Genomic DNA, 24,420 nt, shown 5'->3' with positions numbered 1-24,420 from the left:
TGTAAAATACAGTGACTCTTCAACACTTGATACACAAAAGCACCACCATGTGGCAATATTTTATAAGACACATCATTGTTAGTGGTTGACAAGTTTATATTTCAGTTCTTTACAGTGAAATAAACTGTTTTTGCTTGTTTGTTTGTTTGTTTTTGTTTTATATATACAACATTTGGGGAAAAAAAACTTAATTTAATTTAATCTAATCCATTCTCAATTTTCACATTAATCTTAGTCTCTAACCGTATAACCTATGTATCATTCAGGTAATGTTATATTTTTTTCTTTTTCAAGTAAAGACAGACTATACTTTTATTCATCTACATGTAAATATTATCCATAATGCAATGCAGCCATTTAAACCACATGGCCGTCGTATTTTCTAGGAGGTTAACATTGTCCTTTTCGGTGCGCCGTAGTCCTTCCCCCTCTCTACCTGTTTAGTGGCTAAAGATGGCTGAAGCTCCTCCATGGCCCAGTCGGTTCTTCTGTCATAGATGCTCTGCAGAGATTAGTCCTCGACTTCCCGTAAGTACCATTGACAGAAAGTAAAGGTAGAGACAGTTGGACAAATTAAGAACAAGGTACTGTTGTTGTTGCTTTCTTAGAAAGCATTGTAGCAGCGGCGTCAACTGTTAGCAAGCTAACGGTATTAGCTTCGAGCTCCCGTTTATCTCGCTAACGTTACTCAGTGTTAGTTAGCTTAGTTGTTATCTAAGCAGTGGATCAGTCTGTATGTGAACACAACTGCCAAGTCACTACACGCAGAGAACTGATACTTTTCTTGCATAATTTGTAACGTGTCATTGCGGGTTCCTTTCATGGTTTCTGTGGGTTTTCGAGGCTTATTAGCGTAACCGTTAGCAATATTCACTAGCAATAACGTTAACTGTAACACTATGGTTGCGTTTAACGTTAATTGCCAGTTTCAGCTATTTATTTTATTGAGGGTACGCTGTTAACACTTGTCCCCCTTAAGATTTTGTGTACTAGATTTTCACTTATGTGAATGATCCAGTGCCAACAATGCCACTGCGTCCTTTTCTTTTTTGCCATTCAGTAAGGTACACAAGTGGCCTGCCTGTCACAGGCTAGAATGATCTGTCATAGAAGTATACATGTGCCCTTCACAATGTGAAAGATCAGCCATAGTTTTCTGTAGGGTGCTGGTAATGACCTGTGGTCGAGTTAACACCTCACACAACTGTGCAACCACAGATTTTATTGACTGGAGTAGCCATTTTGATACTTACACTATATTTTGTAACAATTTTTAAAAATGCAGCTGAATGACAGTGTTTCCTTCAGGATTGGGATATTTAAAAAAACAACATGTATAATTTGTAGAAAGTAAAAAAAAAAAAAAAAAAGATTTAAGGTCATAAGGTTAATGTGTGTGTGTTTATATTATCCAAGGAGTGAGTTGAATGTGGGGTTGCTATAAGGTGTCTTACAGCCTGGAGGAAGAAGGTGTTGCTCATTTTGGCAGGTTAGGCTAATGATGGGAGAGAGGCAGGAAAAGTCCCTTAGGATGCTGGAGGCTTTTTTGTAAATATAGATGTCCTGGAAGGTGTAAAGAGACCCCAATAGATCCTCTCAGCTGCCCTCGGTGTGTTTGCTAAAGGGACTTATAGGGCTACAGACTACAATTCTCATACTAAATAATGACACAGCTGGTCAGGACGCTTTTAGCAGTTTCAATAGAAGGTGGTTAAATTGGGGGAGGGAAAGTCTTCTCTGGCGGTGCATCCTCTCCTGAGCCCTCTTGTCCAGAGTGGTTATGTTGAAGGACCAGGAGAGATCATCAGTGATATGCACGCCAAGAAATCTGTTGTTGTAGTATCACCAGAAATGGGACAGTTGAGCATTGCTTCCTTATTCAGAGCTTGCCAGACTTTGCCACTGGTCTGTTATGTCTATCTTATGTCAGACCCGTGGACTGAAAAAACCTTTATTTGGTCAAATTGTTTCCAGCATACATATTAGATTTACAAAATTCAATACCAAATGCACACTGCTTTTACTGTGCTTTTTAAAAAATCAGAGTTAGATGTACACATAGGAAAAGCATAATCACCTTCTGTCTTTTTTATCTCACTGTCCAGCTAAGCTACTGTTTGTTTTTGTATTTCTTTGTTTGTTTACAGGAGTATACATGTCCAAGATGTGAGTCAGGGTTCATTGAGGAGCTGCTGGAGGAGAGAAGGTGTGTATATTGGCCACAGTTTACCTCATCAAAGGGAGTCTCTGTCTGTTTGTTTTTTAACAATTTATGAATGTTACACTGCATGTTTTAGGGAATCAATAAGATAAATAAAAGACTGCCACCCTTCATTATGTATGATAACATTTTTTAAATCTTTTTTTTAACATGAGTCTTTGACCCTGTCTTTTCTGCAATACATTCAATCAAGATGATGCTCTCTTTGCTTCAATTCATCATCATTCATGCCTTCCTAGTCCTTCATTGTATGAATGATTGCAGTGACAACTTAAAACTATTGATTTGACTCTCAAATGCCTTTTGTAAAACTGTATAGCTGATTCCGTTTTTCAAATGTGTGGCCTTCAAAAAGAAAAAGGAAAATTAACTTACTGCTCGTAGTACTCGACAAAGATAGCATGGAAGTCTATCTATTTTCTGTTTAGAATAACAATGCATTCCTAGTCTTCCTTTTTTTCAGCTATTTTGATGGCATTATATCTTGTAACACCGCAAATTGGGAACATATCCACTATATAACCACTACATTTCACATGTAAAATCAAAAGGTGGATGGGTAAGGATAACGGGAAAAAACGGGACACAACAAAACATGTTATCATAATTCTTAAGAATGATACAAACTATGACACATGGTGAGAAAAAAAAAATCCTTTTAACATTATTAAGTCTACACATAACTTGTCGACAATCTGTTCCCTGTTTAGTGCTGACAATGGCTCCATGTCTACCATCTCCAGTGGGCCCCAGAACCAGCAACCATTTGAGGTTTTTAACTCATTCTTTACTCAGATTCTATCACATGACCTCTCTCTGCTCTCCCACACGGTTGCCTAATTGAGTCAGCATTTCATAAAATTGTTACCATTGACGTTTTTGCTGATCTGTTACCGGACATGATGGGTTTTCCACTTCTGCTTTGTCAACTACAGTCTAGCTCTTTTGCAGTAACACTGTATTAGTTGATTTGGCAGTTTTTAACATTGCCCAGTTAAACATGCCATTCTTACCTTAATATGTAGTTTATGTAAGTGCTGTGAGGAGACATTTTAGTGAAAAATACAATACAATTTCCTTCTTCAATAATATCTCATTAAATAGGGAGCTTGAGGATGTACTTTGGGGAAAAAAATCACTGAGCTCTACTGATTTCTACCATCAAGATTGCAATACCCAACTTGATCTGTGTCTTTTTAAAACTTTTTTTTTTTTTTATCTTTGTGGCTCCCAGAATGCGGATCAGCACTTGTTTACGTTCCCTTCGGGCTATGGTCAGTTTGCCCTGGGTGTCTTTGATGACAGTTTTGACTTTGGGGCTGGACTGGGAACAGAGGACAACCGGGATCCTGAAAACAGGAGGGAAAGGGAAACTGCATCACGGCAACGATATGGTGCCAGGCAACCGAGGAGTCGTCATGGTTCAAGACGACAAGCAGGGAGGCATGAGGGAGTTCCCACTTTAGAAGGGTAAAAAATATACGCAGTGACTTGTGGGACTGAAGTTCCACTTGTGCTTGTGCTTCACTCTTTCTCTGAGATTAATTTTTGTCTTCCTTGATAGCTAAACATCTGAATATGTAGAAACTACTTTAATTTCTCCTTCACAATATCTGTTTTATACCTGTGTTCTGTTTTGTAGAATCATTCAGCAGCTAGTGAATGGAATAATTGCACCTACTGCAATGCCAAATATTGGTGTTGGACCCTGGTGAGTCTCTGGAACAGTGCTGTAATGAACCAAAAGAGTGTGTGTGTGTGTGTGTGTGTGTGTGTGTGTGTGTGTGTGTGCGTGCGTGTGTGTGTGTGTGCGTGCGTGCGAGCGTGCGTGCGAGCGCACGGGTTGGACAATGAAACTGAAACGCCTGGTTTTAGACCACAATAATTCATTAATATGGTGTAGGGCCTCCTTTTGCGGCCAATACAGCATCAATTCGTCTTGGGAATGACAGATACAAGTCCTGCACAGTGACCAGAGGGATTTTGAGCCATTCTTCTTGCAGAATAGTGGCCAGGTCACTACGTGATGCTGGTGGAGGAAAACGTTTCCTGACTCGCTCCTCCAAAACACCCCAAAGTGGCTCAATAATATTTAGATCTGGTGACTGTGCAGGCCATGGGAGATGTTCAACTTCACTTTCATGTTCATCAAACCACTCTGTCACCAGTCTTGCTGTGTGCATTGGTGCATTATCATCCTGATACACGGCACTGCCTTCAGGATACAATGTTTGAACCATTGGGTGCACATGGTCCTCCAGAATGGTTCGGTAGTCCTTGGCAGTGACGCGCCCATCTAGCAGAAGTATTGGGCCAAGGGAATGCCATGATATTGCAGCCCAAACCATCACTGATCCACCCCCATGCTTCACTCTGGGCATGCAACAGTCTTGGTGGTATGCTTCTTTGGGGCTTCTCCACACCGTAACTCTCCCGGATGTGGGAAAGACAGTAAAGGTGGACTCATCAGAGAACAATACATGATTCACATTGTCCACAGCCCAAGATTTGCGCTGCTGGCACCATTGAAACTGACGTTTGGCATTGGCACGAGTGACCAAAGGTTTGGCTATAGCAGCCCGGCCGTGTATATTGACCCTGTGGAGCTCCCGTTTTGGTGGAAACAGGAGAGTTGAGGTGCACATTTAATTCTGCAGTGAGTTGGGCAGCTGTGGTTTTATGTTTTTTGGATACAATCTGGGTTAGCACCCGGACATCCCTTTCAGACAGCTTCCTCTTGCGTCCACAGTTACTCCTGTTGGATGTGGTTCGTCCTTCTTGGTAGTATGCTGACATTACCCTGGATACCGTGGCTTTTGATACATCACAAAGACTTGCTGTCTTGGTCACAGATGCGCCAGCAAGACATGCACCAACAATTTGTCCTCTTTTGAACTCTGATATGTCACCCATAATGTTGTGTGCATTGCAATATTTTGAGCAAAACTGTGCTATTACTCTGCTAATTGAACCTTCACACTCTGCTCTTACTGGTGCAATGTGCAACCAATGAAGATTGGCCACCAGGCTGGTCAAATTTAGCCATGAAACCTCCAACACTAAATTGGCAGGTGTTTCAGTTTCATTGTCCAACCCCTGTATATGCTTGTTTTCTTCTAGTTGTTTTAATGTTTCATGTATTTTTTGTTTTTTTTTAAAGGGGTGTTCTTCATTCAAATCCCATGGATTATGCCTGGGGTGCTAATGGACTAGATGCAATTATAACACAGGTACTTTTAAGGCCTTCAACTGTTTTTTTAAAATAGATTTATTTGTTTAACTTTGAATTACATATTTTAGATATTGTGTATAAGTGGTCCATGTAATGCAAAAGTGTATGTCACCATTTCTCTTCTCTTTTTTTTCTTTCCTTGTCTTTAGTTATTAAACCAGTTTGAGAACACGGGACCTCCACCTGCAGATAGAGATAAAATAAAAAGTCTTCCTACAGTACAAATTACAGATGAGCATGTTGGTGAGTTAGAATAAATAATACAACTGCTGTAATGACTTTTGTATGCGGGGTTGGAAAGCAGTATAATTTTCTTCTTCCTTCTTATTGTATTACAGTATAGTTTAATGCAAGTACCATTTTGCCTAACAAGCTGACCTCATCAACATAGCAGTTATTTATTAATCAACCAACCACAGGATACTGTAAGTCTTCAGTCTTAAAATCATCTGACAATTGGTAAAAAGCAACCATTCCATATTCAGACATGTGCTGGTTTTAGAAAATAAAGAGAGCTGATGGTGCAACTGCCACTAAGCTAAGGGCAAGTCAGAATAGCAGTATAGCAGCAAACAGCTTTGTGAAAATATTACAAAATCTTAAATGGTATCTCCAGTAAAAAGTTGTGAAAATAAGCTATACCCCTAAAGAGTAAACATGATAGTAGTAAACTACACTGCGCTACATAGCCAAAATGCAGTAATTAAATATTTAGGCAAAATTTAGTTTTGACCAAAATCCGACTGGTTGACATTTATTTTATTAAACACTTTTTTTAATTCACAAAAATGTGTTAGTTTCCAAGAAAATGGCATGTTAAGTGTGTAGATACAACAAAGCAACAAACCAAACACTCAGCCACATAGTTAAGGCTAAAGAGTCTAATCCACTTCAAGCTAGCAAGAGACAATGAAATGGAAATATATCAATTTTGGTGACACTAACATTTTGGTAATTTGTAGTTTGATATCCAGTACAAAGCAGCTGAAATAAGCTGAACTAGTTGCTGCTTTCACTATGGAACAAGACCTTTTACGTTGATTCTGAGTTATTCATTGAATTGTAGATCATTATAGTCCCTTTGTAGACCAGGATGTTGGCCATTAAAGAAATTACCAGATGATCGGACTATGCTTGCTAAATGCCATCGATAGTTCATAATGTAATGTCGCTATTTTTTATTATTCCCTCGACAGATCGTACTGAAAACTTTACATTTATATGATTTTCTGCCCTTTCAGCTTCAGGGCTGGAATGTCCAGTGTGTAAAGAAGATTACAGTGTTGGAGAAAATGTGAGGCAGCTCCCATGCAATCACATGTTTCACAATGATTGCATAGTACCCTGGCTGGAACAGGTATTAGTAATTTCCTATTTATTGGTCTTTCCACTTAAATATTCACCAGTTGCTATCTGAAACTATGGAGCAATGTGGAAACATCAGAAAAAAGACTGAACCAGCCTCATATTTTTGCCCCTCTTTTTTTCCAGCATGACACTTGTCCAGTGTGCAGGAAAAGCTTAAGCGGACAGAACACAGCAACAAACCCTCCAGAACTATCAGGGATGAACTTTACCTCCTCCTCTTCCTCCTCTTCCTCCTCCTCTACCCCTCAATCCTCAACTTCGACCAGCAATGAGAACTCCACTGATAACTCTTAGAGAAACATTTGTCCTTATTCCTAGGCTGCTATACTTAAGAGCGGTGACCTCCAGTCTCACCCTGTCCTAGGGTAGAGACCTGAGTGCATCTCGCTAGGTGCACTCAAGCCTGACTCAGGGGTAAGTGATACATGAGGTCCATCCTGTTGCTCGCACCCTCGTCGGGAATCTAAACAAAGGAAGGGTGGAGACCCTCGAGTGCAGCTCCTGTCAGAGGGGATGTGGAGAAGCATGGAAACTTCAAGAGGCCCGATCTGCCTGGATCACCTCATACAGGGGAGAGAAAACAAAGGAATCCAATGGTAGAAGACTTGGGACAACGGGACAGTCGCTGTTCTTCTTTTTTTTTTGATTACCAGACGTATGATTTAAATGACCCACTTTTGCCAGTGAAGCAAAAAGAAATGTACAGTTATTCCTTTTATATTTAGTATTCATATCTCAGATAAAATGCCCAGAGTGCACTGTAGTGCACTGTTTTAGCTTGCACTTAAACTTCTTCATGGTTTGGAAAGATATTACATTTGATTCATTTAGTTCTCAAAAAGAAAAAGACAATAATTTATAGAATTATTTTATAGTCAACATCCTCCCACAGTTTTAAGATTATCTGACAGATTGTTGTGTGCACTTGAGACGATGTGTCAAATTGCAGTAATTCTGTGATGTTTGGATAATGAAGTGGATAATCATTACTAAATTACACACGCAGGGATTTTTCTTATTTTAATTTTATCTGCGAGCCTGAAATGTGGATCAGCTTTTCACATTACATACCTAGAGACATTTCAGTGCATTTGTGTATTTTAACTTAAACGTAAGTTTAATATTTTCTAAAGTTGCCAGTTGAAAAACAATTGATTTGCAGTATGATCGTGTACAAAAAAAATGATATGAAAATAAAGATATTTGAGTGCTACCACTCAAAATTCATGTAAAGCATTCTTAGTGTGTGTATATATATGATATTCTTTGAAGATGAGCAACTGGAGCCTTAAAATGGACTTTTAGAAAGACTGTGGTAAAATTAAGCCCTTGTTTCAAGAACTGACAGTAACTACAAACAAATGTATTATAATGTTGTGTAAACAGCCATTGATGCGAAGTCTGTTTTCCTCGCTGCACTGATCGTGTGGTGCTGTGGTTGGGCACTAGATGGGAGTGCAGTAATGAAAATGAGCAGGACATTTTCCACAACTGGTTCATCAGTACAGCAGATGTGCTAAAAATTGGAAAAAAAAAATGTTTGTCCTAATATGAAATAATAAACCAAATAGAAGTAGAGTAAAAAAATTTTTGGCATACAGGTGGGTTATGAGCTGTGCTGGTCTGTGTTTCCCAGTATAAATCGTGTTCCTTTAATGACCTCTTGCAGGCTCTTAGAACAACCAAGCAGGGAACAATAACATCATTAGCCATCACTGTTGGAAGTGATTTCAATGCATAATACGATTTTCAGATTGTTTTGTTCTTTCAAAGTAAGGCCTTGTCCAAAGTCATGTGGTAAACATAGTAAACAGTCTATGGTAAATCCTTTAATGGGGCACTTGCCTGCTAAATGTTATCAATAAGCTAATAAATTCCACTTCCTTTTATTGTTTAGCCATATGGGTGTATTTCCTCCACATTGTACCTCTACTCTCCCCTGAGGTTTGAAGTTCAAAGGTCTTTAATCTCAGGGGAATTGTTGTTATGGACATATCCTTCCAATGATCTAGCTGAAAGACAAATGGAAACACTTGGAATTGTGCCTAAGAGTTTGACTTTACAATGTGAAGTTGCAGCCTCAAATTCATAGCTTATTGTTAACATTGTTAACTTTGTCACTTCAGCTATGATCCTTGAAAAATCATGAGCTGTTTAATTTTGTTATGTTTAAGTATCTAGAGCTACAGTTTTAGCTCTTTAAAGTTGTTATGTAGAGAGTTACATCTGGATAGCACTCTTAACTATATTTTAGAACTGCTATCTTTGGGCTAAAATAGGTCAGGATTTTCTTTTATTTTTCACTGTCCCTTCATCAAGTTTCCAATTTCATAACTAACCCTACAGCACAATTTCTGCCCTCACCATGTTTTCTACTAGCATTTCAGTGGTGTCATGTCTTAATGTGACAAACTCCAGTTGTGATCTATGTAGTTATTTGTCACCCTCCAACGCAACATAAGTTGCATTGGAGGGCATCATAAGTTGCGTTGGAACAATATGAAATGGTGTACTGAGTCAAAGCCCCATTCCTGATGAATTAATTTCTTCTAAGCCAATGAATAACCTGATCAAGAGGAAGTCTTGCTTTTATCTGTTTTTGTCTCAGCTTTATAGACATGAAACCTATACACCTGTGATACCACTTAAGAATTGAGTTATTTATAGACATATTTGTAGACATTGCCCTCTGCCATATGGGTGATTTTCCTTTAGACACAAAATTGAGATGACTGACATGAATGTTAGGCTTGTGAATGCACAATATAAATGTGTTTCTTTGATAATCTGAAATGTGCAATGCAACTGAATGGTGACGTCATGATACATTTTTTATATTTTTGCTTCTAATATGTTTTTAAAAAACAAAGAAGAAAACATTATAATTTAAGATGTTTGATTTGGTTTGAATTACCACGCAATTACCTATATTAAACTGACTTTGTTTTGACAAATTACACAAGAATATGATCACTGAGTAACTTTAAATGGCTTTCAATGAAGACAAACGAAATTCATATGACGTGACCACGCCTCTAAAGATTGCGTCATGCGTACGTGCTGATCAGGGCGTGTGCGTGAGGAGCAAATAGAGGACGACATCGGCTCCGGTTGTCGGACATTTAGCTCGCACAATCCGTGCTGGGAGTTCACAAGAAGAAGTGGAGGAGGAGGAGGAAGAAGATTCAGCCTACTTTATTTGACATACATTACATTTATTCGACGATTTAGTAAATTCTAAGTCATCAACCATGAAGTTACTGTGGGCTGTCAGTGCCCTGTTGTTCAGCTGTTGGCGAGCCAATGCGTCCACAGGTAAGAATTTTGTGTCAGCCATGTTGGTTGAAATATGTAGACTTTGCCCTGACTACGAATATTAAATCTTTCTATTCTGACGCCTGTTTTGTTAATGTTACAACAGTTATGATTTTCGATGTCGAATATCTTTTTACAGCGGCTTCCAAAACAAAACTAAAAACTAATTGTCCAGCGTTAATAAAGAAACAGCCACATACTTACGTTCGAGGTATTTTTCTTAGCGTTAAAGCTAGCGAAACATTTAGCTAATTTGCAGTCGCAAAAGCTTTTTGGGTTTTTTCGTGACCGTAGTTAAACATTAACGTTGAATGTGATATTTTCGGATCTCTTTCGTCTGTCCATGTGTTACAGAAAGTGTTTTTGACGTTTCCCAGTTGTTGGTGAATGTGATCGATCATGTGAGCTCTAATCAAAAATGTATGGTGGTTCAGTGACGTTTGTTTGTAGTAATGTTGGTATCAACCGAAGTCGCAGTTGGCTAACATTTCAAAGGGTTTCTATCCATAATAAACAAACTGTGGTTTTCACGGACCTAGGCCATGTTTTCCAAAAACATTTTATTGGTAACATAATCTTTTTATTGGTAACATAATCTTAGTCCTTTGGTACGTCTTTAATCACAGTGTTTACGGCTCGTAACGTTAGAATTGGCAGCTTCACTTACTTATTGGTAGTTGATGACTTGTGCTGATGAAACAGCCACCGGTTGTCTCTGATTCATAGAGCCAGTAGGCCTCATCAGCGTCATGCGTGTTAGCTGTCACAACACACTGTCATGAGCTTTCTGCCATATTCTTTTGAAGCACGTTATTAACTAACCTGCTACTAGCCTTGTACCTCTTATGGGTTTGTCGACCTGGGTCGCCACTGCCTAACTTTACTCGATAAAGAGCTTTTGTTTATTTTATTCATACATAGCCCATTGTTTGGTTACAGTGATCCAATTATCAGTAATAAATAAATAATCAATTATCTGTTGGTTGTGTCAAAGTACATTACTTCCTTTAGTGAACATGAACTGGTAAGTCCCCAGCCCCCGATCCCTGTCCCCAGGGACTAAGTGTGAGCAGCATTCATAGGCATACTTTAGTGACTTATTTTGTTTCCCTCAGCAGTAAGTGGCGGCAGTTTTTCAGTATTACAATAAAGCCGTCTAAAGGTTATTGTCTTCAATGTCTGAGAATGAGCACCAGAGTGAGCCTTGATAATCCACACATTATGCAGAATTTACACATATGTTGCTGATTCTGTTGTCACTGTAAATAATCCTGTTAGGATTTTTATGTCTTTTTGTGTTTTTAATTTAGTGGAATAATGTTGAAATTGCTTTTAATAAACAGTGAAAGTTATTCACAGTCTTAAGTACACTTAGAAACACCCAAACTGAATCATTTCCCCTTCGGTATTTCATCACCCCAAAGGATGGCGTAAGTAGGGTAACTTTAATTTTGCATAGAGGTGGTGCCAGCAACAAGACTGTAAATGTTATGTGCATAGTCAAACACATACAAAGGGCCCTCATGCCAATCGATCTTTCCTGCTTTGGTAAAGGCAGTTCTGGAGTAGATCAGGAAAAATTAGATTTAGATTAGATTCCCTAGAGTTTCAGCCTCTTCTCTAGCTTAACTTTGGCAGAGGAATTAGGTTATGAGACAGACACGTAGGTAAGGCCACTTTGTGTGAAAAACGCAGGACAAACAGCTTTTTCACATATGTTAAATATAATGTTAAATCTTTTTTTTTTTTTTCGCAATTTAGTAAATTGTTTTGAATACAGACTCATTTTGTTATTGACCATGAGCTGCTTAACCAGCTCTCACTTAAATGATCCTTTTATGATAAAAGCCTGCAGTCAAAGCAGTAGTGCAGCAACAGTGCCATTTTTGTCTTTTGGGTGTTGACGTTGACATTCCTCTAATAGCGATGACAAATATGTGCTGGTCCACTACAGCTGAATAATTATATTGGATGAAGTGGGCTATTTGATTAGTGCACTCGGCATAATACAGACCAAAAGACTTGAAAGATCAAGTCACATCCAATGTATTTATGAGGGGCTAAAAGAGACAAGCGTTTACCTCTTTATCAGAAGTTATTCATTTCCATTTCCATTGACCTTGACCAAATAATGCACAACTGGCCCTTTTTAAACAATGCGTCTGTTTTGCAGTGTTTTTAACTTCTTTAATCATGCTGGAACCATTGACATCCATATTCTATTGGAAATAACATTACATTGTATGAGCTTTTCCTGTCCAGCGTGAAAATGTCCATGTACTTTGTTACATGAGAGTTGAAAGTGGTCTGAGGATTATACGTATTATTTTTTGCATATCCTTTCTGCTTTTAAAAGGCTGAGTCAGTGCCTGGCGTTGTTAATTTTCAACCAGCTAGTTGAATGAAAAATGCAAACAAACCTTCTATGAAGAAGATAAAGCATGCATAGCCACAGTTTGGGTTTATTTTCTCTCCACTTATTTGTGCTTAATAAATCTCAAGTTATCTCTGAATTGCATAATTTTTTTTATTGTTTTTCATGTAAGGTAAAATTATTGATTTCTAGGCCTTTGTGTGCATTGTTCAGGTTATTTAACCTGTTTACTGCACATAAATGCAGAATACTGACTAACATTTGTTCTTTCATGGAGGTGATTCTCATGTTATAGAGCAGAGGGTTGTAGGCAGTAAATTACACCCTCAAGCTTCATATGGCTTACACCTAATCACAGTAGGAACTCAGGCTTAGACTATATATAATTTTGAACTTTCATACAGCATGTGCTGTGAAGGTGACCTTTGGTAATGGTGGGGAAGCCACTCTAAGCTAGAAATGTTACTTGATATACATGTGGTAACTGAGGCTCTTGTTGACAATTTCACAATGCAGCCTGTTGTTTCCTCTTTAATTGATATGTGTTGACAGTTTCGATTGGAAGTGTTTTGAAAATTGATCATCCTCAGCACAAGATGAAGTATATCTTCATGAAGGCAGCGTAGAGAAAGGGTGTGCGTGTTTTGTTTTTTAAGAGATGAGGAAAATGTTTTCCGAGAGGAGGGGAACATGCTTGCTGTGCTTTGGCCTGTGGTGTGAGAATGTTACTCTTTCCTGGACCCACCTAAGTGAATAACACCCGCAACCACCACTGGGTGGCCAGCCAAATACACTCTGCCTGTTATGAATGCAGAGAGCTGCAATACTGGGAAGACAAAAAATATTTAAAGAAGTATATCCATCAGAAAGGCATATTGTATAATTTAAAAGTCAGCCAGTGGGTTTGTGAGCATTAAATTGTAGCCAGAAAATAAGTTTTCTGAGAGAGCCAACCATACTCACTCGAGCAGTGTTGACAACCTAATCAGTCTAATCCAGTGGTTTGAAAATTTTTTCAATTTTATCATATTTCATTAAAAAAATGTATTCCTTTACTGAATCTATTTGGTATAGTCAGTTGTGCAAAAGCTAAAAGTGTTTTTTTTTATGTTATTCCCATGCAAAAGCATTTATTGCTGATGCTGAATGTTAGCATCAGTGGAGAGTGACCGTGGTGACCTCCGTGTACACTGATGTCATGTGCGTGTACTCCATTAAAGCACTGGTCGAATGTTCTGAAAAATAGTTGTTAGTGATGTGTTGGCCTAGTGTAACACATAAACCCCTGTTGGGTTACACTAGGCACAGCAGAGAAAAGCCCATCAGCCCAAAATGCTTGGTGCATGTCCTAAGGCTTTCATGGATTTCTATTTTTAATTTTAATTTTATTATGTAAAATATTTTTCATTTCAACCACATCTGCTTTTCATGATCAATTTCATTCATTGCACATTGTTTTGATTTCATTGGAATGCTATTGGATGCTTTAAATGTTTTCATATTGTTTTTGTTCATTTTGTTTTTTTGCTATAGTTGCCTTTAGGGATGTCTCAATAACAGTCCAAACCCCTAAGCCTTTACACAGAACAAGCACCCATAAAAACGCACTATATAAATTGGGTGGACAGAATATTAGAAACCCCTTTCAAGTGCATACAAATCAACTGCAACACAAGCAACTGTCCCGGAGATGATCATGACATTAAGTCCACACTTCTCTTCAAGAAAATGAAATATTACAACCATCACATAGAGCTTAATTCAAGGCTGTTGTGTTAGAGTGAAATTGTTTTATCTGTATGTTCATAGTAAATTGGAAACTGAGTGTATGACTTGATGCTGCGCTCTTAACTGGACTTGGGTCATCCCTAATAACCTTTCATGTTGCTTTTCTTATTTTTGTCTTAATTGGTCAGAGTTACAGAAATGATCAAAACATTTCCCAAATTGGGTGTAAATGTTGCTCTGCTCTGTACCTTTTTCTGTGTGCCTACTTTCATATTTTCATTTCATTTGTGTTTTATTAACTTTGTTTCTTTTTCTTTCTTTTTCCTGTTTGCTTGTCTTTCTTCCATCACTGCCTTTAATCACCAATCCATGAAATCACCTGGCTTGCTTTATATCCACCAAATTCATAATTTTTTTTTAAATCTCTGCCCGCTGGGCTGACTGTAAATGGGGCTCAGCGGGGTTTATCAAGTCTCCCCTGTCTCAGATGAAGCTGATCAATGACAGTGCAGAGCTGCACTGCGAGGTGATAGGGAACCCCATCCCTGAGGTTCAGTGGTGGTTTGTAGAGGGTGAAGAGCCCAATGAGACCTTTACCCAACTCTTTGATGGGGCACGGGACGACCGTGTGTTAATAAATGCCACATATATAGCACATGCCACGAGCACCATTCACCTCACTAGCCTCACCTTCGACGACTCGGGCACATACGAGTGCCGCGCTTCCAACGACCCTGACCGCAATGAACTGAAGAAGACGCCAAAAATCAAGTGGATCCGCTCGCAGGCAAACATTATTGTGATTGAAAGTGAGTGGCAGAGGAAGCATGAGGAGATGCTGGTCAAAGAAAGCTTGGCTGTTATCTCCTCATTAGTGAAGTCCTGGACATTCAGCTCCTGTTACACTCAACTCTCATGCTTCCTGGTCCAATACCCTCTCCACCCTGCTTCACCCAGTATACACTCTCCCTCTCCTCCAGCTCCAAAGTTGTCCCGTAGTAGAGTATGAACCTGGTCATGAAGCGTGACTGGGCCACCCCTTAATCCTGTATTCCCTGACACAGAGCATGTCTTCAATCTGATGCCTTTTTTTGTCTTGTATCGAGGCTTAGGTTATAGATTATGATGTTTAGGTGTATATAATACTGGTCATAAGGCTGGAAATTTGCAAATGGCTCCTGCAGGAAAAGTATTATATGATTATTTCATCATTTAAAGAACACCAGAAAAGGGGTGTCAGATTACTCGATTAGTATTGCTTCTTGGTAGATTTTCATTTTGCTAGCATTTTCCTTAATTAATACTAACACTGGCAGTACCCCTTTTGTTTTTGCTTGTATACCATTCCTGTGGCTTATAACCTACTGCACTGTAGGCACAGAAGATGGCAACTAATTATTAAAGATGGATTGTCAGCCATGGGGCTTTTTTCTGCCTTGTGGTCCAGTATTATTTTTTTGAAGAATTGGTCTGTTTCTTTACATGATTGAAGCAAAAATAATTAATTATTACATTTTATATTGTGATTGTGCAATTTTTCATCCCCCTCTTGTTGCTTCTTCTGCATGTATTTATTAAAAAATCTTTTCCCTATGACCTTTTTGTAGATTACTGTATCTATTAGCTTTAAGTACAACTCCTATACCTTCCTCCATTCTGCTGTTGGTGGGACAGATATCCTCATTTTGAGGAGCTCTTTCCACCTTTTCTTCGAAAGTTCTGCTCAGTAGACCAGAACTTGCACTTGTGCCACAGTGTTTTCTTTGTTTCATTTGTGAGAACAAATTTGTTCTCACACAGATTCTCACAGATTCTCAGACTTTACAGGAAAACACAAAGGTCTTGGGTGATTTTTTTTTTTTTTCTTTTTTTTTCCGCTTGATCATTCAACACTCAACAATTGCCTCAACAAAAAAAGTACTTGTTGTATCCCAACCCATATTTATGACCTGGTGACAGTTAAAAGAATAACTGAGAAAAAATTCAGCACAGTGATTTTTTTTCACAGTGATAGCTGACCTTTTCCACTTTTCCTACATTTTGTTTCTTTGCTCATCAGTGATTGTGAGCATAGGACCATCATTATATTGTATGTCCAATCATTCATTTCTGTGAAGACAACTGTTGAGTGTTGTGAATAGAAATTAACCTATAGCTAAAAAAATGTTTCCTCCAGCGATAATGATACATTTCAAGACAATACTTTGAGATCAGTAATTAAGTATAAGGCTGGTAAAACAAAATGTCTCTTAATGCCAATAAGCTGATAATTTAAAAAGGATCACAAATAATATCTTTTCCCCCTTTTTTGTTTATCTAAAGCCCCAAACATTGTCACTGAACCTTCTGAGGTCAGCAACCAGACCTCCGCAGTCCTCACCTGCAACTTGACGGAGTCCAGCCTTCCCATCAAAGGATCCCACTGGACACACAATGGCAAAATCATTGATGACTCCAAGTACACTAATTCCTCTCCATACACAGTCCTGCGGTAAGTAGCTACGTCCACTCAAACGTGTCACATGTGCATGTCTGCCCTGCAGTTACTATAGCGCAGTACGGCGCTCATCCACTGATAGTAATATAAGTATCCTTTGTCTTGAATCTAGCAGTGTTTATATACTGTTTCCCTTTGGCTGTTGTGTTTTGGAATTTCACTGAAAAGTGGAACTGAGTGAATAAACTGTACAAGAAAATGGCAAGCTCAGTTACGCTTTAATGCTTTTAAATGACCTATGGGTGGAAATATGAACTGAGCATCTTTGATATAGAAGGCATTTAACCATTCCTCAGACTAGAAGAGGGCTATTTTTGATGTAAATGTCTTGCTCTAGCTTTTAATTCCCTTCTTTTGTCATTTAGTTTGATTCTTATGCTGTCCGTTTCTTTCTCTGCTACCACAGTATACTGCCATCTTTATTCTCTGATGTTCTCTCCCTTGCACTTTGCCTTTTGCTTGTCTCTCATCCCTCCCCCTCTCAATTTTCTCCCTTCCTCCCTGGCTGCGTCCATTAGCAGCAGAGCTAGGGGCACCATTCAGGCATTCGGCGCTCTTGATTAGCAGGGAGATGGACTGTGCAGACGTGCAGCTTTGCCAGTAGTCTTGGCAGCAGGGATAAGCGCCCCTAGCAGTGTGCTCACTTGCTCTGACCTTAATTCCCCATTAGAGAGAGAGAACAGGCAGGGCTGTACAGTAGCACCAAACAAAAGTGTGATTGTGATTACAAGGGGAAATTTGAAATATTTGTTGCATGGACAGGGGGTAAAGATAAAGCAGCAACAGGGTTCTATTGTGGATTTTATACTTAGTTGAGTGGAAAACTAATCACTGTCATTGACCTGTCTTCAGCAGAATTGGTTAAAATGTACTACCTGCTACATGCTAGGTTGCTAGGTCTGCTAGAAAAATGCACCTGATGTTTGAGTGTTGAATGGGGCTCTCATATCCTGAATTCTTCTCATTGCATAGTTTGGACAAGATCACCCACACTTCTGGTGGACAGTATGAATGTGTGTTCCAGACTGATCCAGAGTTGAAGCAGATAATTGAAGTCAAAAGTAAGTTTGGTCATTTCAAAGATCATGTCCATGATTACTTTGGATTTTTACCTAACAAAATGGTAGCAAATGTAATATTTTAGCTAATATTAAATGTAATATAATAATTATGGAGTAGGTCATCTGTATATAAAGTATATACTTTAGATTGTATCTCATTGCAAGAATGGTCAGTTTATGTAGCCCTTCGTTTTATTGATAGTAAGTCCTGATGATTTAAGATGATGCTTTGGCTCCACTTGTGGTCTGGTCTGTAGTATGGGTGTGGCCATTTGCTCACAACATCAAGGATTATGTATCCATAAACTATTGACAGAGCCCTGATTTACTTGGAATACATCTCATTTATTGTGTATTTGGGGCTCGATTAAGCAACCTATTACATACAAAATGAAGGCAGCTGCCAGTTTGCATATGTGAAAGTTCCTCTTGCTCCATGATAAAAGATCAAGGGCAGTTTATTTAATTCACAGGCTGTCATATTCTAATTTGAATATGTGTTTCTCTCCTTGCTCTAGCACTTCCCCATGTCTATTCCTACAAGCGCTCTGAGCATGGCAATGAGAACGACAAAGGTTTGCTGGTCTGTATGAGCCATGGCTATCCACTGCCTACTGACTGGACTTGGTTCAAAGAGGAAGATGGCGCCCAAACGGTATGTGCCCTCAAGCTTGCCATTTTAACTTTTGATCTTTTGATCTTAGAATCTATACCTACACTGGTTGAACAATAATTGCCACGCTTCATACAGATGTCTTTCAAAATTCATTTCTCTCCCTCTCGACAATATCAGAATACACCGTGAAAACTAAATGAAAAAAAAAAAAAAAACTAAAAAAACATAAAAGTTGAAGCACACGTCTCTCCGTTGTTTCAAATTCTTGTTGATTACAGTATACACAAATGTAAATCCAATACAATTACCATGTGCACCTCTTGAACCATGTGCATAAAAATGTCAATTTGGAGCTGTATATTCCTCCTCTGCCACCATGGTGTTCTGATCCACTACTCTGACCCACAATGCCCCGGTCATACATCTAGCCAAATTCCGATCATGTGACTCTTACTTTTCAAAATAAAACAAAACCTTACATGAAGGGCATCCAATTTACAACCAAAAATTAGTTTAGACTCGTATAATTTTAAACAAACCGTTTATCAGTGTTCCCCCTTTTAATATCCTATTTATTCAATTTTGAATAATTTTGAATTGCTTTATGAACTTAGATTATCATGCATTTATATGACACATATGAAATGTAGAAAATGAACAATGAAACCTGTCTCTGACAGTTAAAGAATCTTTACATTTTATTTAAGCCAGAGAGTACACAAAAATAAACATTTCAATCCCCATTAATATTGTGATGGTTTGTCAGTTGCAAATGATGTATGTCCAGTACTCCAATTGTAAAATGAAATGGAGACATCTGTCTTTTTATTTGTCTAACAAATTTGTTGCTTAAACACAATCCTCTCAGCCTATCATCAATGGCACTACCGACAAATATGAGATCAAGAGCACCCCAAACAAGACCATTCTGACCATTAAGGACCTGAGCATCCAAAACGACATTGGAGATTACATCTGCTCTGGAACCAATGACCTAGGCAGCAGTAGTGAAAAGATCCACCTGCGTGTCCGCAGTCGCTTGGCTGCTCTCTGGCCCTTCCTTGGCATTGTGGCTGAGGTCATCATCCTGGTGACCATCATCTTCATCTATGAGAAAAGGAGAAAGCCTGATGAGGTCAATGACGGTATGTACGCCATGTTGCCTACACCACCACATATTAGATCAGCTGTGAGCACTGCGTGATAAAAGACCTTGTCATTAATTTCAATGAGGCCACTGCAGTGAGGATGGCAGACATTTCAGACAAAAAACAATAATCATAATAATAATAAAATAATAATAATAATAATTAATAATTAAAAGTAATAATAAAACTGCCTGGTCTTTGGCAAATAAGTTGAACATCATCTGACGTGGCACAGCATCTGCCAGTCAAGCACATGCAAAGTCATATTCCTTTTACATAACTTTGTAACTTGAACTTAGTTTTACTGTTGTACCTTGGAATCATCAAAACATAAGATGAAAGTTATTACGAATGCACAGTTGTAAAATCTTATCTCGTAGTACAATTAAGTGCTATTAATTATATCACTTTTGTATCACTGTGTTGTTTTTTGGTCTCAACCACCACCTAGAGCTGAAAACTTAATTCATCAACTGGCTACATTTGTTTGTAAATTCCAAAAATGTTGGCCATTTTGTTTTGTTTTGAAAAAATACCCTCACACCATAAATACCTAACTTCGAAACTCCATTGAGAAATGCACACAGCCCATAATCAGAAACTAAGCCATAAAATGAGCCATCAGGACTTCCTTAACTTCATGATGTCACAACAAAGCAGTCACCGCTCTCAGGCATGCCCCAGGCCAAGCCCACCATCCGAACTTGCAGGATTTAGTTTTTCTGAGTGTTTACCTGAAATCTGCTTAATTTTTATTCGATCACTCAGCGAATCAGAAAAGAGGTTCAGAGCCCTCACTGACCTGTTGTTACTAGAGTTCCAGAGAAAAGCCTAAGAGAGGAGATGTAAAACGACATTAAGATCGTTTTTGGTACTCAAAGCCGCTCTTATGGATATCAACACTGGAAAGTGTGAAATCTGGGGCCTTTTAAGGTGAATATGGCTTTTTCCCAACCTATGCTCAACTTTTTGGGGGCAAGCTTTATCCTCTGGTGTAAGTCTTAAAACATTTTAAACGGATAAAAACGCATCAAATTGTAGACCTTATTTACTGAACTGTGAGTGGAGAGGATTTAAGGCCCTCCAGTTGCAATCTGAAGACTATTAAGGCCAATCATTGCTCTCTAGGTGACGATGTATGGAATGTAGTTGCATGCATCCAATATGAACCATTATTGTCTTTTGGTTTTGTCATTATTTACATTTTGTAAATAAAAATCAGGAATTAGCTTTCGCCTCTGTGTAAACAATGTTACAGAAGTTATTATTTTTATTATTTACATTTTTACTTCTCTGTTCGCTGCTGATTTTGCATTTTGGTAAGTGAACAAAACTGCATGTCAGACTGAAGTGGTTGAGCTGAGATGACCGCGTGTTAAAAGCTATGGGAGCCTGAATGAACCGCTTTCATAGTCACCACTTCTAAGAGGAATGTGCTCAAAAGATTTGGTCACTCTTTCACTGGCCCTGCAATATGAATACAGAGCAAGCTTTAACTGTTTTCGTTCATTTTTTTAAAAGAAATAATTTGTTTTGAGCCAATGAAAGAGTCAAATGAGACACTCAAACTAGTGTAATGGTTTGACATGAAATTAGACAGGACTAAAAGCGAGAGGTTTCAGCATTCTGTGTGCATGCCTTCTGCATCTTGTACTTATGCATGACAAATGATAGGCAACCTTCTTCTCAAGACCTGTATACCATTAGGCATTTGTCTCATTCACCATTTGGCCACAGAGAGGCTACTCTTTGCCTTACCTTGCAAATACTTGCTCTTGCTCTGGTGTTAATACTGTCACTATACATGCCAGGTTGTGTGTTAGCTCTGCCGGTTTTAAGATGTTTACTCTTTTTATCTTAATATGGCCACTGCAGTGTTCCTTTGGTGTCCTTTGCTTCTTTGCATGAGCCTCTGTGATGCCAAGGGGTGACTCTGGACAATGTACTAAAATGTTCATGAATGGAAATTTTCAAATGTTAATGCAGATTTAATAAAGAAGCATATAGTAGTCTATTAAATGACATTAAGTCATTGTCTTTTATAGAACACAATTAATGATTGTGTGTTTGACAAATGATCTTCCAAAGATTTTGTTGTATCATTCATTATCAGAATGCAACAGTTGGGCATGCTTCAGTTCATGTTTAGTTGGAATTGATCATAACTTCATTGGACTCATGTTGCAGAGGATGTTATAAAATTTGCTCCATCATCTGTGGGGAGGGGGCATGTGTTACTCACCCCAGTCACAGACACGTAACCTGCTATCATCTGACTCTTGTTTTTGTTTGTCTTCCTTCACTGATCATTTTTAGATGATGACTCAGGATCAGCTCCTCTGTAAGTACTGTCAACAGCTTAGTACCTTTATTATCACTTTGGATATTGTCTCTTGTTACAGAACTCGTATTTGCTCTATAATGTGTTTTTTTTTTTTTTTTTTTTTTTTTCAGGAAGAGCAATTCCACTGCAAATCACAAAGACAAGAATGTGAGGCAAAGGAATTCTAACTAGAAGCTGAAAGAGGTGTGTATGTGAGAGGGGGCAACCATCCATTTGTGAGTTTTTCTTAAAATTAAAAAGACAAAACTGCTCCTGAGCAAGAGAAAAAAAATCCCTTCCATTCAAAATACACATTTCCATATTTTTGAATCCTGCATGTGAAAACAAAACAGTTTTTGTGTAAGGTAAAAACATTGTACCTTGCTCATGCCCCCTTTTTCCTTCCTAGATGGACGGGCAGATGGCAGTCCAGGATTCAGCTGTTGTGTGGCACATTATACTGTGCACCCTGCAATTTTAAGTACCATTTTGTGCTTGGGTGTTAATGTTTTAAGAAATTGAATGACTTCCTCTTGTTTTGTTTTCTTCTATATTCTTCTCCACATTGTGCAGCCAGAGAAAATAGTGTGAAATAATGTCTGCTTGAGGCCCTGGGGCAAATTATTGCATGAGTTTAAATGCTATTCTAGCAAAGTGTGTGTTCGTTGTTAAATCATTAGAATGTTCACATGAGGAATGCTTAGTTTGTGGTTAATTTCTGTTCATGCAGATGCTTCGTACACTGACCTCACAGTCGTCAGTCTTTCCTTTTTATAATCTTCATTTTGGAATGGTGACTTGTCAAGCAGCACAAGTTCAGTTTAGAGGATCTGAAACATTTTTTGATCCTGATACATCACTGCCATTCTTACAGCAACGACTGGAGTGTGTTTGAATTCACGTGTTTGATCTGTCCCTACACCACCACAAACCTCCCTTAGCAGAGTTTTAAACTTTGCCTTAACAAGCACCATTTCTCTTGTCTTTTTGCATTTTGTTTCCTGTTACAAGATTAAAATGTGACAGTTAAAATTAAATGCAGAAGTGACTAAGATTCAATGTTTGCTAGGTTTTGTTGCCATAAGAAATTAAAGTTTTAAGTAGGAAAGCTTTTGTCCTATAAGCCATGCTTTTATTTCATTTTAATATTCACATTTTTTAAATTGAAGTTCTAGTCACCAATTTTTTGTTACCAACATCACATCACAGTAAAAATCTATTGAGGACCAAGTGCAAGAGATGTTAACTACTGTTACGTCTGTTGAACACAGCATAAATACACTCTAATGTTTAAAACTACAGATAAACATTTAATAAGATGTTTTTCTTTTTCACTTAATGTGAGGAAAAAAACATTTTCTGTGATTGTTTGACCGTTGTCTCAATTCCCTTCACTGTGTAGACAATTCAGAAGCCATAATGTTCCATTTAACCTGAGTAGTGTTGTGATTGGATGTTACCATTTCAGAGTTACACAAATAAAAAGATCTAGCCAGATTTGTGTAAATTGTTGTACCTTCCGAGTACATGGAACACCATCTGTTGTACAACGTGCACAAACTGAATAAAGGTATTGAATTTTACATGTCTGTTTTATTTTACTCAACTTTTACTCAAATGGAGGGGTGGCTTATCAAGGAATAAATTGTACAAAAACATAGGTATTGCAAGTAAGACAAAATAAACCTTTGTAAAATTGTTTTTAGAAGAACTCAAGTGAATGTCATTGACTTTGTAAACATGACATCCAAGTGCCAGTTACCATAAGTGTGTAGCTGATAATGACAGATTGAGGATCTAAGGCTTTGCATATTTACAATAGCTCTATTTCTATACACTATACTGCATGCAGAAAAAAACTAATTGATTCACAAAAGAAAGTAACTAACAGGTGAGGGTGTTTTCACCATTTCCTGTTTTTCAAGTCTGTCTTCAAACAGATGCCCATAGGAACATTGGAACAGGTTTCCCTTGCTGTAATCATTCCTTCTGCCCATGCTTGCCATTAAAAGTTGTCTTTGGTTGTGTGAAGTTGATTTGGGGTTCATCAGTCTTAGATGAAATTGAGTGGTTAGATCAAGTGGTTTTAGTCCAAATTTCTCTCTGTGTTTTTCCAGACAGTGTTTCCTTGTTGGGCTGTGGTGGGGGGATGGTAACACAAAGTGGGAATTTCATACTAAAAAGACAAATTTAGGTGATATCCACTTGATTTAGTTGACTTGAACTGCTGAAGCCTCATATTAGCCTCATATTTTTTTTAAACAGAATGTGGGCTGTGGACTTTGACCCCATCACTTCCATTGGAAGGGCATTAGGATGGGAGCTCTTCCTGAACAGTATGAACTGAAGAAATGTTTACAGCAAATAAAAAATGTTCCAGTGTACATACGGGCATCATACTGTTTCAAGACAAACTTGGAAAAAAAATGTGAATCTATCCTTAAAACATACAAAACCAATCTCTCACTGGAAGCTTTAGAACACCTCTGCAGCTACCTTTTGGTATTCACTTTGGCCCATATTCAGAAACTTGTAAA

The 24,420-nt window shown here is 38.3% G+C and overlaps 2 protein-coding genes across 3 annotated transcripts; both read left to right on the top strand.

The window, feature by feature from the left end:
- Positions 1 to 429: 429 nt before the first annotated feature.
- LOC111657484 (E3 ubiquitin-protein ligase RNF126-like) lies at positions 430 to 8,057 on the top strand. Its single transcript, XM_023409674.2, has 9 exons — positions 430 to 528; positions 2,148 to 2,206; positions 2,932 to 2,992; positions 3,456 to 3,691; positions 3,864 to 3,932; positions 5,382 to 5,451; positions 5,603 to 5,696; positions 6,695 to 6,810; positions 6,945 to 8,057. The coding sequence occupies exons 1-9, from the start codon at positions 454 to 456 to the stop codon at positions 7,113 to 7,115; spliced, it is 951 nt and encodes a 316-aa protein (XP_023265442.1). The 5' UTR covers positions 430 to 453; the 3' UTR covers positions 7,116 to 8,057.
- Positions 8,058 to 9,905: 1,848 nt separating this feature from the next.
- Positions 9,906 to 23,466, top strand: bsg (basigin). 2 transcript variants are annotated; one of them, XM_023409655.2, is made up of 8 exons: positions 9,906 to 10,136; positions 16,561 to 16,729; positions 17,708 to 17,796; positions 18,315 to 18,451; positions 19,281 to 19,557; positions 21,889 to 21,901; positions 22,015 to 22,087; positions 22,293 to 23,466. In XM_023409655.2, the coding sequence occupies exons 1-7, from the start codon at positions 10,073 to 10,075 to the stop codon at positions 22,073 to 22,075; spliced, it is 810 nt and encodes a 269-aa protein (XP_023265423.1). In that variant the 5' UTR covers positions 9,906 to 10,072; the 3' UTR covers positions 22,076 to 22,087; positions 22,293 to 23,466. The 2 variants fall into 2 exon arrangements, with proteins under 2 accessions (XP_023265423.1, XP_023265422.1); XM_023409654.2 differs by having other exon boundaries at positions 21,877 to 21,901.
- Positions 23,467 to 24,420: the final 954 nt, after the last annotated feature.

The sequence above is a fragment of the Seriola lalandi genome, unplaced genomic scaffold, assembly GCF_002814215.2.
Source record: "Seriola lalandi dorsalis isolate HSWRI2012SDOR001 ecotype SW California unplaced genomic scaffold, Sedor1 jcf7180002054402, whole genome shotgun sequence".
Classification (NCBI taxonomy): Eukaryota; Metazoa; Chordata; class Actinopteri; order Carangiformes; family Carangidae; genus Seriola; species Seriola lalandi.
This window is presented reverse-complemented; position numbering and strand designations above follow the sequence as displayed.

Coding starts and splice junctions, on each gene's coding strand:
- LOC111657484 (XM_023409674.2), top strand. CDS start 454: ATGGCTGAAGCTCCTCCATGGCCCAGTCGGTTCTTCTGTCATAGATGC. Junction 2,993..3,455: donor AGAACCAGCAACCATTTGAG/GTTTTTAACTCA, acceptor TGTGGCTCCCAG/AATGCGGATCAGCACTTGTT. Junction 6,811..6,944: donor TAGTACCCTGGCTGGAACAG/GTATTAGTAATT, acceptor CTTTTTTTCCAG/CATGACACTTGTCCAGTGTG.
- bsg (XM_023409654.2), top strand. CDS start 10,073: ATGAAGTTACTGTGGGCTGTCAGTGCCCTGTTGTTCAGCTGTTGGCGA. Junction 10,137..16,560: donor GCGAGCCAATGCGTCCACAG/GTAAGAATTTTG, acceptor GTTTATCTAAAG/CCCCAAACATTGTCACTGAA. Junction 16,730..17,707: donor TCTCCATACACAGTCCTGCG/GTAAGTAGCTAC, acceptor CTCATTGCATAG/TTTGGACAAGATCACCCACA.